The sequence below is a fragment of the Rhinolophus ferrumequinum genome, chromosome 8, assembly GCF_004115265.2.
Source record: "Rhinolophus ferrumequinum isolate MPI-CBG mRhiFer1 chromosome 8, mRhiFer1_v1.p, whole genome shotgun sequence".
Classification (NCBI taxonomy): Eukaryota; Metazoa; Chordata; class Mammalia; order Chiroptera; family Rhinolophidae; genus Rhinolophus; species Rhinolophus ferrumequinum.
This window is the reverse complement of record NC_046291.1, coordinates 25,873,208-25,887,810: the sequence shown is the minus strand read 5'-3', so window position 1 is coordinate 25,887,810 and position 14,603 is coordinate 25,873,208. Positions and strand designations below refer to the sequence as shown.

At 35.5% G+C, this 14,603-nt stretch overlaps 1 protein-coding gene across 2 annotated transcripts in view; it reads left to right on the top strand.

Moving 5' to 3' along the window:
* ADAM23 (ADAM metallopeptidase domain 23) overlaps positions 1–14,603 on the top strand; it is a 147,026-nt gene that overhangs the window by 90,670 nt on the left and 41,753 nt on the right. For both annotated transcript variants that reach the window (XM_033112242.1, XM_033112241.1), the window contains exons 10-15: positions 4,931–5,002; positions 7,125–7,288; positions 8,341–8,425; positions 9,365–9,455; positions 11,790–11,838; positions 13,848–13,947. In XM_033112242.1, the coding sequence (XP_032968133.1) occupies positions 4,931–5,002; positions 7,125–7,288; positions 8,341–8,425; positions 9,365–9,455; positions 11,790–11,838; positions 13,848–13,947 (561 nt within the window). The remainder of the gene's footprint in view (positions 1–4,930; positions 5,003–7,124; positions 7,289–8,340; positions 8,426–9,364; positions 9,456–11,789; positions 11,839–13,847; positions 13,948–14,603) is intronic.

Sequence of the window (14,603 nt, the reverse complement as noted above, 5' to 3'; positions counted from 1 at the left end):
GATTCTTATGAGTTGTGGCAGATATAATTATAGGAGATAAACATATAACAAAGATGTGCTCAAAGAGACCGTCTTTAACTGATGATTTAAACATTGGAAAGATGAATAATCTTGTGTTACTTCTGTCAAATTAAGATGATTCAGTGTTATTTCAGTACCACTTAAAAGGTTTATGATAAATAGTTATTGCTTTCCATTGGCCCCTCTTGAAGATAAAGTGGAAACTTTTTTAATCATACTGTGCTTAACCATTTCCCTTATGAAATAAGTTGGCTGAAGCCTAGAGCATTCTAAAGAGGCTTGGTCAGTAGGCTATTTGCTAGTATATCCAATACTTCTGGTAGGCTGGTAAAGGTTTAATACCTGGCTCTCTGAAAAAAAGCCTGAATTAAAATATTTGCTGATAGCCATGGTGTAAATAATCCCATCATGGCTGATTTCAAGTTAACGAAGTGAGGTTGCTTGGTGAGGAGCTGGGAAAAGATGCATCCAGCTGGCTTCTGTGAACTGGCTGGGAGCTGGCTGTAGCACTCCATTGCCAACCTCCACAAGCTGATTAGGCCAGTTGAAATTTTTTTTTGTAATTACATAATTTAATTTTTAAAACTGCATAAATGAAGACAAACTAGTTGTTATTATGAAAACGAAGTTGCATTTCTGGAAAGACTTTTTAAAGATGAGAATCTCTTAAGAAATACTTATATGTCAGGTATGTATGAAAAACTTCTAAAAGATTGCAACAGAAATTCAGATTGCTTTGCAAATATCTTTAAGTCCTTGTTTTCCTTTAAGGGATAAAAATTAGATTAGTAGGCTGTAGGATAAGGCTGTGTCTGACACAAAAATGACAGGGTGAAATTCTAATTAGCAGACCCTACACAGAAAAGGCCTTGAAACCATCCATTTTTGGAAATGATGATTGAATTTATATTTAAACATTTATTTGAGTCTATTTTAACTGATGTCTTCCATTCATTATCAAGCACCAGGTCAATTATGTTGAGTATAAAGTTATTCAGTAGAATATGTCTTAATTTTTTATACATATTTATTTTCTATACCAGTAGCTTTTAAATACGTTGCTTGAGATATGTTAGTAAGAAGCAGAATTATCAGAATTACAATTTAGGAGAGGCTTTCCCTAGTAGGAAGAGAAGCCAAATGTGTAGGCAGACATTTTAGATAATGAAGGCTAAAATACGAGTTTCTGAAGGACATTAATTTGCTTGAAAGCCCAAGACAATTTTTTCATCTGAATTATTTTGGGGACACTGAGATTTTTTTCAGCTACTTCTCAATCCTTAGCATTGTGGTATGTTGTGAAATTAAGGCTTTAGAAGCCTAAGCTTTTCTCAATATCCATTATACAAATACTTTTAAAGTGATGGAAATAAAAATTAAGATATATACAATGCCCTTAAATTCACAAAGTGTATTCACATATAGCTGGTAATTGATTAGAACAGTTCTCCAACCCATAACTTGTAATTCCAAATTTCTTGTTCCTTCATACTCTATTTGGAAGATACCTGAAGGTATCAGTGAGAGAGCAGATCTCAGTAAATGTTCAACAGGAAACTTGATAATTTTTAAAATGTTGTGTATTTTGGATTTATTTTTAATCCTTTTAAATGGAAGGCATTTAAGTAATCTTGTCTTTATCTTATGAATAATAGAATTGCACCCTCTTTTAAAATATTATTTTCATACATGGAAAATTTCTACACATTATACCATATATTCTGTGATAAAGTTACCTTACTTAGGCTACCAAATTTTTTAATGGTAAATCTTGGTAATTTATTATTATTATTATTATTAAAATGAATGAGAATTAAGCATGATATGTTCATCTATGTTTGAAACTAGAAAAAAGAACTGTAATTTGCACTGACAAATTTGGAGACAACACATGTTAAGAAATGCAAAAAAAAAGGAAAAGAAAAAGAAAGCTTTCATTGTTGAGTAGTAATAATGCCTAAAGTAGAAAGAAGTTACCTAAGAAGATTTCTACTATTAAAAGAAATATTACATTTAGGCTAATAGAACTAAATATATTCTTTTGCTGTAAGACCAGGTTATAGCCTAGCTCATTATAATCCCAAATAAATGTCATTTTATAAGACTTTGTTTTCCTTTTGAGAGTTGAGAAAAGTTCTTTTTTATAGTGTGCCTTATGTTAGATGAAGATAGTTTTTAAATTTGATTGCCACAAAGAAGTGGTAAATCAGGACATGAATAAAGTGCTTAAATTCACATGTTGAAAATAAAGTTGAACTAGAATAATTAACATCTGATTTTTAATATCTGGAGATTTGCTATTGTATTTTAGAATAATCATCTCACTGAGAGTACTCACTCACCTTACAGTCTTTGTGCTAGATGAGGCAGTACAGTTATTTTGATAACGGTCACCCTTGAATTGAAAATCAGTCGTTAATTTTAATTTTTTTCAGAAAACAAATTTGATAAGGATTGTATTTGTTTAGAAGAAGGAAAAAAACCCACCTCATTGAGTTGTGAGGAGCAAATATTTGTTGTAGGAGAAGCACTTACTGTAGATCCTAGTAAATCCTAGGTGCTCAATTAAACGGAACTTCCGGTGAACAAATCTAGTGGTCACTGTTTATCCTTATCTTATTTGCTCGCGCAGCAGCATTGTTCATGGTTGATTATTCTCTCCTATTTGAAACATTTTCTTCATCTCTTTGCTTCTATGACACAGCAGATTTCCTACCTCACTGCCCATTTCTTCTTAGTCTTTTACATCCAGCCTCTAGAATTATGGGAGTGCCCCACAGCTTGGTTTGGGGTTCTCTTTTCTTTCTGTAACCCTCCCCACACCCAAAGTGACCACTTCCAGTCTCAAGTCTGTAATACCACGACTTGAATTCATCATTTTCTTCTTTATACCTCTAACCTTCTGAGTTCCATATTTGTATATTCACCTGCCTACTTGACATTCATACTTCAATATTGAGTAGGTACCTCACACTTAACATTTCTAATCAGAACTCTTGTTTCCTGGGTCCAAACTTTTCGTCTCTTGGTCTTTCTAATTATTTTCAATGGCACCACCATCCCCCCAGTTATTCAAGTTCAAAACCTAGGAGTCATCTTTTATTCTTCTCTTTCCTCACCTACAGCCTATACAGATACCCAGCTTTTGTTATCTTTTACCTGGACTATTAAAGTAGTTTCCCAACAGGTTTCTCTGCTTCCTCTCTAATTCACTCACCTCACAGCAAGCAGAGTGATGTTTCCAAAAAGAAAATCATAGACTTTGAAATTACAAATGTAAAATAAATGAAAAAACACATTTTGATAGATTTTTAGATCTCATTTTTAAAACTTGTATGTCATGTTTTCCATGACTATTAGACTATAAAAAGAAGTATCCAAAAAAAGACAAATGAATGTTCAGAAACAAAATAAAATTCATGTTTTCTTTTCTTTTTGTGATGTGTGCTTCTTAGTGTCAAGACTTCTTCTTTTTTTTTTTTTTTTACATGTATAATTCAGTGGCATGTAGTACCTTCACTAAGTGGTAAACCATTACCTCTATCTAGTTCCAAAACATTTTCATCACATCAAAGAGGCAATGCTGAGACTTTTGCTTTTACTTTTAAAGATATCTATGAAATTTTTCAGCTTGGGGGATTTGTTAGGCAACTTAAAATGCTGAACTATTTACAGCATCTTTATGCTCATTTAAGAAAACCTGTTAAAATGTCCCGCTGTGTCATCACATGGTGGAAGGGGCTAGGGATCTTTCTAGATCTCTCTAGACCCTCTTTTATTGAGCATTAATTCCAGTTATGAGGGCTCCACCCTCATGATCTAAGCACCTCCCAAATGTCCTACCTCCCAATATTACCATTTTGGGGGTTAGGATTTCAACGTATGAATTTTGGGGGGACACAAACATTCACACCACAGCAAATATCATAAATATAAGTAGTTTTAATTTAATGAATGCTACTAAAAACACGATACAGCTTATTGCGCTGAAAACCCACGATAAATGTGCAATAAGTTAGTATTGGGTTTTTAGTAGCTTTCATTAAGTTTAAAGACTTATGGTGCAAATCTGATTTGGTAGTTTGGGAATGTTTTTCTTTTTTCTCAGGAGAGGTATGATCCCCCTGTGGTAGACTTTTGTTTTCAAATGTTCTATCAAAGACATATTATGCAAAGTACTCCTCGCTAAAACTAGCACTTCAGATGTTGCTATGTAATTATTTCATAAAAAATTGTGCAGCCTTCAGATGTTGCTATGTAATTATCCTTTGAAGATTATTCTATTAATTTACTTTTCATTATTTTCTCAAATAATCATAGATAACCATAAACAATAAAAACCTATTGGCACACTTCATTTTTACTTTTTGTCTCTTTGTTCTAATTTGGAGCAGGCAAAAGTGAAAGGCTTCGTTTGGAAGAGGCATTCTTCTGAAAGAATATACTGAAATGCACAACAAATGCATTCCATATCATGGACAGTACCGAAGTACTACCTAAGACATTTTCTTGATCTGTGTTTGACCTCGAGTTTAAAGTGAGGAGGGTGTCCAGTTGGGACTCAGTTCTTGATCTAAGCCCTTTATAAGCTGGGAAAGATCATTTCATTGAAAATGAAAGGATTGCACTTGTAGACATTAAGATTGAAATAACAGCTTACTTCTCAGGTGTAAGGAGTCTCACATAGATTTCCACAAGCCCTCTCTATCACCTAGAACATCATGGGTGTATTAGATTGCTGTCTAACACAGAAATAAAATAAGGACACGACCATATCCAACATGGCACAAACTAAATTCTGTATTTTTAACCCCCATTTCTACTATGAGATTTCTGCTTTTATAGAATTTTGAAATCGACCTTTAAATTATGAGTTGGCCATGACTGGTATATCCTTTTTCCTCCTCAGTACAAGAAGTATCGCTCTTCTCATGCACACACCAACAACTTTGCAAAATCTGTGGTCAACCTTGTGGATTCCGTAAGTATCCTAGTTGTCATGAACCTATCTTTCCAAAATGGAATCATTTATATCTCTGTGTGCTTACTTGTTACTTTAATTCTTTCTTGGGCAAAAGTAAAAATGTCATCCTTAAGTTCATCTGGCTAAGAAATTATGGAGTGATCTGCTTTACGAAGCATGGTATAAGAGTTTCAGGGGACTGTTGTTATTCTTGGAATTCCAAAGATGCATTAGAGTTGCTTCTAAGTAATGTCTAGACCTCATTGTCACCAGAGCCTATGGAGAACAAAAACACTGGATAAAATTAGCTTCAAGAACAGTGTAAATTAAAGTTGGCAAATGAGACTTTGTGAGTAATAAACAGTTGAGCTTATTGTCTTAAATATATGGTAGAAGAACTAATAGACTGAGATGGATTATATTTGAAGGATATAGGAAATATAAAACAAACAAACAAACAGAAAACGCCCCAAACTTGTCTTCTTAGTGCTCCCCTTAGAGGACTGCTTCAGACTTTATATCTAGATGACGGAATTAAGTGTAATCCCCAAATAAAATTAATTTGAAACAGTAAAATACATATTTCCTTACAAAGACTTCTGACACTACAAATCTGTCATATGGATAATTTTCTCAATTTGTAAGTTACAGAGAATGATGGTTAAAATTTTCTTCCTTTTTTCCTCCTTTAGTAAGCAACAACAAAGATGTGAATACAATTCATTATATTCCAATAAATAGTTCAGTTTGACTAGTCATAAATTAAATATAACATACTACTTGGTGTATTTTAATGTAAAATACTATTTTGTTCAGCTAAATATGTTTTTATCTGATATTTAGTGTATGATCCCTCTTAACTGGGGAAAAAATTTTTTTATAAATTGCCAAATATCTAGATGATACTTATTTTCTCCAAAGATCTGCCTTCTTTTTTGTCTTTTAAACAGTCCCCACACCTCCAATCATATAAATACTTATAACGTAGTGCCTAGTAGGCACAGCTAAGCAGAAGTATAATAGGATGGATGGGCCTACAATAGCACATAACGTCAGGATTGAAATTCTGAAAACCAAGTTATACTTGGTTTATTGATTTTCTTTAATTTCAGCTCTTATCAATCTTCTCAGAGAGAAATTTTATATGTGAATATAGAAATGAAAACATTAAACACAACTTTCCCTTTGCCAAAGCTGTTCACTTGGCAGCATCTCTGTGTTTTTCATTTTAACGTGATTGAACAGAACCACATCTTACAAAGTGTGATTTTCATTTTGGGTTACCATACAAGGTTCTGAAGCTTACCAACAAATTTTTAAAAGACTACATTTAACTGTATCCTTGTTGTAAAATCATTATCTCTTCAGGTTGATTTAGGCATATTGATAGTCCCTTTCTTCAGTGTGTTCAAAGGTCATCTGTTATTTTCTTAATTAGTTTGAAAATAGGACAGAATGGCACCATTCATTGAAATTGCTTAATTGTGTGAATTATTTAGCTACTGGGCCAAAAGTAAAGAGAGCAGGAGGATACCATTTAAATGTTACGAGTGATACCATCCTGTGGTGAGGGTGAACTGGGTTGTATAAATCTGCCTTCCCTCTTTTAGCCTCACAGCCTTGATTTTCTCCCACTGTTATTTTACTTTTCATATAATAAGGCTTCCAAGGGCAAGCTAGCCATGGTGTTGGTGCTTGTCCCAGGATTTCGTGATCCATTCCAATCACGCAGGAATAATTGGTCATACCACAGTACTCAGAGCAGGTATATCGGGCTCCAACCTGTTACTTCCTGTGAGGTTTGGAGGGTGTTTTTACTGAACCCTGATTTACATTTATGTCTAGACTTTAAAATCTTGACATCCCTACTTATCTATCCCCTAGTGAGATGCCTGGCCATGAAATGTGCTGATTTGGGATTGAAATAACCTTGTAGGAGAGGCTGAATTGTGTGATTGTTATTGCTTAATTTTTGCTCTTGGAAAAGAGAAAGGAAAAGAAGATTCTTTGTGATGAGCTAATTATGACCTCGTGTTCTCCTCTCACCTCCCCTCCTGTCCTTCCACTGACTCTGAATCACTGACTGTGCATGTTTGACCCAGTGTTTTCCTCCTACACCTGTCCTGTTGTTTACCCTCAGATTTACAAGGAGCAGCTCAATACCAGGGTTGTTCTAGTGGCTGTAGAGACCTGGACCGAGAAGGATCATATCGACATCACCACCAACCCTGTGCAGATGCTCCATGAATTCTCCAAATACCGGCAGCGTATCAAGCAGCATGCTGATGCTGTGCACCTCATTTCGTATGTACCCGAAGTCTCTGGTTTGACATTTATCTTTATCCTTGTATTGAGTCAGTTAAGTTATATATCAATATATGGATTTTGAGTAAGATTGATGTGGATTCCTCTCTCTGTTATATAAGAAGCACGGAGGTAGGTTGTCCAGTGCTGGGCTGGTGGTTCCGCAGTCATTATATCTACATTCAGAGCACATCCTTACCTTCAGACCTTCCAGCCACAAGGTCAACTCATGATTCAAGATGGCTGCTGCTGCTCCAGCCTTCTTACAGTAGGCAACAGGAATGATGGTCCTGAAGGACTGCAAAAGAGCACTCCTTCCAGCTGAGTTAGCTCTTTTCAAGCAGATTCCCTGAAAGTTTGCACACATCAGTTTCCCTAACAAATCATTTGCTAGATCTTAGTCACACGGCCACACTGAGCTGCAAGAAAGACTAGGAAATATACTGTTTTGAGGTGAATTATTAAATAAAGTTGAAGTTCTACCACTAAGGAAAAGGAGTGGTACATATACATATATTATTTAAAACATACATACACACATATATATTATATAAAATATTTATATTATATATTATATATGTATATGTATTTTTTCCATATAATAGTAGATGCTCCGTTACTTACAGCAAAACTCTTTTCAGACAGTTCTGTGCTGGTATCAAACCATCTAAAGTCTCCTTCGTTTCCTCTCGCCTTTGCTCTTTCTTTTCTCTCAGTCTTTAATCAGCAATTTATAATAATCAGCAATATTTTGTATAACTATTGGATATTCTCTACTAGAAAAAAGTTAAGGGCTGTGGTCTGTTTATCTTGTGTCCTCAATTCCTGTGTCAGTACGTGATGCTGAGAAGATGCTCAATTAATGTTTGCTCAACTGAGATTATTTACGTAACATAAATTTAAACATTTTTATGACAACAGAGATTTAAATGTATTTAAAATTTTTTGATTTTTTGAAGGAGGATTTGTTTCAGGTGTTCAATGTGGGAGTGTAGACGTGTTTTGGGAGAACTTATGTAATGGCACTTTCCTAATAGCAATTTTTTTTAAAGGCGCGTGACATTCCACTATAAGAGAAGCAGTCTGAGCTACTTTGGAGGTGTTTGTTCTCGCACAAGGGGAGTTGGTGTGAATGAGGTAAATTTTGTCAATTTTTCTTAAAGTAGGACTTTATCTTTGCATCTGATCTAATCTCTTTTTTTCCTATGGCCCAGTTACATCCCTTCTCAGGCTTTTTTAGGATGATAATGACATCGAGAATATCGTATGAGTGGTTTATATTAAGAAGTACAACTCAAAGTGGTCTTTGGTGTTAGAAAAGAGATATTATTTTATTTCATAAAGATCGTTGTCATATTTATCAGGCACATGCAAGCCAAAGATTAGCCTAGAAATATTTTTAGCCTCCATTGATAAGTTTTTATAAGCTTATTAATTTTTTAAAAAGTTTTAATGCTCTTTTGCCCATGTAAGGTTTAAGTCATTTATATCAGAGTTTGTGATTTTATCTAATCAGTATCTTTGTTTTCTCCTTATGTAAATTTAAAAAATTTTTATGCCTTCTACCTACCTATCTATAGAATTAATTGAAACAATTATTTCCTTACTCTTATTGTTTAGATTTTGATACCTTCATTTATGTAAAGAAAATTCTTATAACAGTTGTCAACAGCACCCAAAAAAGCTGAACCAACTATATCTAAACCATGATCAATACCAGAATATACCAGGTTATCCCCATAGCCATCTTTCAGTGGAGACCTCTCTTGACATATTTGTTGTACGTTGAATTTATTCTTGGTTTGATATGAGTTGAATCGAGGCACAGCCTTTTGATTTGTATGTTATGTTTCCATGCGAGAGTATCAAGTTTTGAGAGATGCCACATAGTAAAGAGGCTTTCTGCTTCTTGGGCCCAGTTGCAAGGAAGAAATGATAAAGGAACATATGCCACTTTTTGATGCTGTGAGGCTCTACTTAGGGAACTGAGATGATATGTGTAATGATTAAGAAATAATAACTAGCTTTGTGCACTCTCTCAAATGTTTCCCACACACTTTCAACTCTGAAAAACAGTATGGTCTTCCAATGGCAGTGGCACAAGTATTATCGCAGAGCCTGGCTCAAAACCTTGGAATCCAATGGGAACCTTCTAGCAGAAAGCCAAGTATGTACACTGACCTACTTGCTCGTTTTCATGTACCATTCTGTTTGTATAATGCATGTCCAGTCAATAAATACATATTTGTTATTCCTAAGTCATTATGTTTTAATTGCAGTATGTCTCCTTCCTCTAAAAAATAACAAAACGAGCAATTTAAGGTAATTCTTAATCTGTTTGGGTTGTAGAAATGTCCCTTTTTCAACATCCCTAAAATCATCTCATTTTCTCAGATCGTGGTCAGCTTTCTCATACTGCAGGGTTGGGGTGGTGAGTACTCACCCTCTGAGTTCCAAGCACTCGAGTATAGACACAAGAAGCCAGTGAGGCTCGTTCACAAGTTTAATACGAGTACAGTTGGAGCAGAAAATAGCTTAGACCTAGAGTCAAAGAGGAGCTCATACTCGAAACTTACACACCTTCCTACCTCTAATTAAACTCATCCATTTGTCCCACCGGAAATGTTAGAGAAGAAACCTCCCCTATAGGCAGGCACTGCCCCTGGGCCTTTTAAGCATGGGGGAGGGAGTAGAGGATAGCACTCTCTTTTAGCGGGCAGGCAGGCCAAGAGGGAGTACAAACAGGGCCACAAATCCCACCCAGTAGGACAGTGAGGTGTCCCTCTCTTCATTAATCAGGTCAGAGGTAGATGGAAAGACAGGGTTGAGTTTCTAGCGGCAAAGTGTCTAAGGCCCACAATAGTTTTAGGGGTCCATTAAAAAAGTATCGTTTATTTTGCAATCAGAATAAAGCCCAATGTGGGTTGTATTCCTTTTTTATATCAGCGCAATAGTAAAATATAATTTCTAATACATTTTTGTGGTAGGTGGCAAGAGTGCCTAGAACTCACATATTGCAATCCTGTGGAAGGAAGGACCAAGGTGATCGCTCAAATTATTCTCTTAACTAGGGATTAAGTGGAAGCTTCCTTCCCTCTGAGAAAATATCAGATGCTATATTTCCATTCCACCTCCCCAAAGAAGAAAAGGACAGAAATTTACCTTAACATTATCCTACGTTTTATACTTTTTGACTACTATCAAATAATTGTCATTAATACATAATATTATGGAATCTTGAAACAAAATATATATCCAGGGGCTTCTCGATTCCCTTAATGAGTATATTAAGTCATCACTTTATGGGTATATTAAGTCTAGTGGCATTTAGCAAATGTCCACTTTCATTTATTAATATCTTGCTCAGAATATTTGCTTTCTCAAGGAAACACATAGTGAAAATTAAAGGAGGTATTTTAGGTTTCAGCAGCTGGCACAGATGCCTTAAGTATCTAAGGAGTAGGACCAGGTTTACAACCTTGTTTGAAAACCCTGGAACTGGGAAGAGGCCGGTCCTGGGCAGCTGAGAGATGTTACTGAGTTGAATAATTGTGTAGGGTGAGAAATAAGGTTCATTCCTAATGACTGGTGTAGTTCCTTTCTTCCTAAAATTCTTCATTCCTTTGTGAATTATTTATTTAGCTAAATAGGTACTAGTTCTGAACTTTAAATTAAAAAAAAATCCATTTGGAAATCTGTCTTTAAAATTATCTGTATGTATGATAGAAAAGAGAATAGGAAACAAGGAATTGAAAGAACAGCTCATCACAATATCAATATGTCAGTCTCTAGTATCTGTGTTAAGTTTACTATGATTGTTATTTAACTTAAATGTTTCTTTAAACTTCTATTTTACATTGCTCTTTTTTACTAAACCTTTTAGCACGGTGTTCTTCAAGTCTGGCCTATCCTAGCAAACTGAATTCTCTTCTCTAACGTCCAGTGTGCTCTGTGAGCAGAGCTTCGGGGATGGCTCAATGCTTTTGTGCAAGAAAGCTTTACAGTGTACAGAGAGCACACTGGCATACCACCTTGTGTGGGCCCCAGAACCCCTCTGGGAGACAGGCAGAGAGATTCATTCCCCATTTTAGAGGTGGAAACACTGAGACCCAAGACATGTGAAGTCATTTCCGTATGGGACTCTCTTTTCAAGGAGAACTTGGACTAGAACTCGGGCTTTCTGATTTCTATACCAGGATACTTTTCGTTAAACATTGGAACTAGGAACTTAAATGAGTTCTCTGAGGTTTACAAGAATGAGGAGAGGTACAATTGTATTTCTTGCCAGCGGTTGTCTTAGGTAGCGACCTATACTACTGGAAAGGATAAAGAACGCTTGATTTAAAGGAAATAGATTTTGTTCTGTGAGACTTCACCTTCTCTACCTATTTGACATGGAATTGCTAATAAGGAATTATTTCAAGAGCTGTCATGCAAATTGGAAATGTGACTTTTGTTGTTTACCTTTTCTTCTATTGCTTTTATTGTTTCCTTGGACTAGAATGTGACTGCACAGAATACTGGGGTGGCTGCATCATGGAGGAAACAGGGTAATTTTTCATTATGCATGCATTTGATATATACCTTTTGCTGAAATTGCTCCATATAATTGGATACACAGTCTCTCAGGTACTGGTCTTTTAGGCTAAGCACTTAGTATAAATTCAATAACCAATTATCTGATATTTTAAAAATGAAAGGACTAATTCACTTTATGTTTTAATTTTTTATTTAAAGTCATTGATAAAAGTAAAATATACTAACTATTTCTGTTAACCCTTAAAAGAAGCACATTATTAAATGCTTCTAAGTTTAGCAGAGGCATTAATTTTTTAGTACACTTAGAATAAAAGCTGGTTGTCTACCTGAAGCAGTCAGTGAAAATCAATTCAGTCATCAATTTATATTTTAAGAAACTCACAAATAGACATGTTGCTGTAATAAAAAAATGTACTATACTGCTTATATAATCAATATTTTTTTTATTAAGACAGATTTATTGGGTCTAAATTAGGTAGTCTTCTACAGATAGGCATTTGAACATTTCCTCACCTATCTCCTTTCTTCTTTTGTGGATACTTTGGGAACTAGAGAAGCTGCCCCAGAGTGGCCGTTGCTTCTGTGAACCAGGGCCTGGAAACATTGTCCTCTTTTCCAGGGACCCCTACCCCATGGGAGCTACAGGCCCAAAGCCCCCTAAGTGCTCCTTCTAGACGGGAGATGTTTTCTCACCCATAGGCCTCTCCTACTTCCTTTGCCCTTGCCAGGCATCTGCTCAACACATCAACCATTGCTGGTCCTCCCCCGATCCCTAGCAGCCTCGGTTGCCAGACGCCCTTGTACAGAGTCTGTTCCTATTCTTCCACCAGGAGTCCAGCTCATGGTGACAACAGGAGTGTGAACGTGAGGGTTTGCAAAGAGAGTCAGCCATTCTGCCCACGACTTTAGGACACTTATTTCTAAGTAGTCTAAATTTGTAGTCTGAATTTGAAACTGTTAGATTTTGTGATCCCCATACTATTGTAGCATAGTTTAGTAACATTAGGCCTTAAACACACTTTTTTGAGGACGGCTGTAGGAAGGTAACACCATTAATAATATTGGTTCTATGAGGAGATGTCTTCTGTCTTCTCAACTTCCAATTTCTAAATGGATTTTTGGACTGACTACCCATAGGATATAATAAAACTATTTAAAGTTCATATATATTTTCTCAAGTATACATTTCTGCACAGTTCTTGTGAGATATCACTGTCAACAGTGGCAGATTTTACCTATGTCCATACACTATCCTCATACATCAGGATACATAAAACTATTGGATCACATTCTAGAATAAGTGGCGTTTCACTCTCAAGTCAACTACTGTTACAAATATGCTCAAGGAATCAATGTGTATGCTTTAGTTTAACCTTGACAATGTGTCTAATATTCCCCTATGTATGGGCAGAGAGACGAAAATTTGATTTAGTGAATCATAGAGAGGGTCTTATTGTAGTCCTATCAAATCATGAATATCACCCAATAGTAGTTGAAGTTGAGAATAAAGTAATATATATATATATATATATATATATATATATATATATATATATATCCTCGTTGACCCGAATTGTTTTGCTGAAGCTTGCATTGTATAATCTTTAATCAATTGACCCTAAAACTCCCTCCTCAAAATAAAATCTAATGGGTTCCCGAGCTCCTTTTATTCAGGACAGGCAAAATAGTGTTTGCCTTTACTGAGACAGAGCAAATAATAATGACCACATTTTAAAATACAGCCTAGATGACGAAGTTTTGTGATGAACTTTTCAAAAACTCTCAAGCCTGGGCACAAAAGGACTTGAGTGTTGAGGAGGTTGTAACTTAGCCCCGAAATCTGTGATTTTTCTTTGAATATCTACTTTTACAAACTCAATCACACAGACGTAGTTGGCAATTTGAACAGAAGTGTCTTGTCAAAATTTGTGTAGAATCATCTGGGTCCAGGCTTTTAATTTTCTTCTCTGATGACTGCTTTTGGTAAGTTATTTATATAATTGTTTTTTTATTTTCTCAGGGTATCCCATTCCCGAAAGTTCTCAAAGTGCAGCATTTTGGAGTACAGAGACTTTTTACAGAGAGGAGGTGGAGCCTGTCTTTTCAACAGGCCAACAAAGGTTAGTAACTTAGAAAGTGTAATTATTTTTCAGTTTTTGTTTTGTTTTGTTTACCATGGAATGCTGCTAAATTTCAGGTATTTGTCTTGGAAAGCAGCTTTGTTGTCAATCAGATTAATATTTAGTTATAAAAGACTTTATCATGTTAGAGACTGAGACCTGTTTAAATGAATGGCAAAACCATAGTTTCACTATTCTGAATCTCTGGTTTTTAGTACTAGCTGTATCCCCTCCCAAACTCCAAACAATATTTTAAAATATGTTTGAAATTTTTGTGTTAGAGTTTTCACCTGCTGCAAAGAGATAGTGGCTTATACTAAGATATATTACTTTAACCCATTTCTCTGACAAAAATTCCATTTCCCCTTAACACTGTCTCTAGGGGTGTAACTAATATCTTGGCTTTTCTTTTCCTTCCCTTTCTCTTTCCTTTTCCTTTTCCTTTTCCTTTTTCTTCTCTTCTCTTCTCTTCTCTTCTCTTCTCTTCTCTTCTCTTCTCTTCTCTTCTCTTCTCTTCTCTTCTCTTCTCTTCTCTTCTCTTCTCTTCTCTTCTCTTCTCTTCTCTTCTCTTCTCTTCTCTTCTCTTCTCTTCTCTTCTCTTCTCTTCTCTTCTCTTCTCTTCTCTTCTCTTTCTTGAGTGGTCTGTTCTCCCAAGT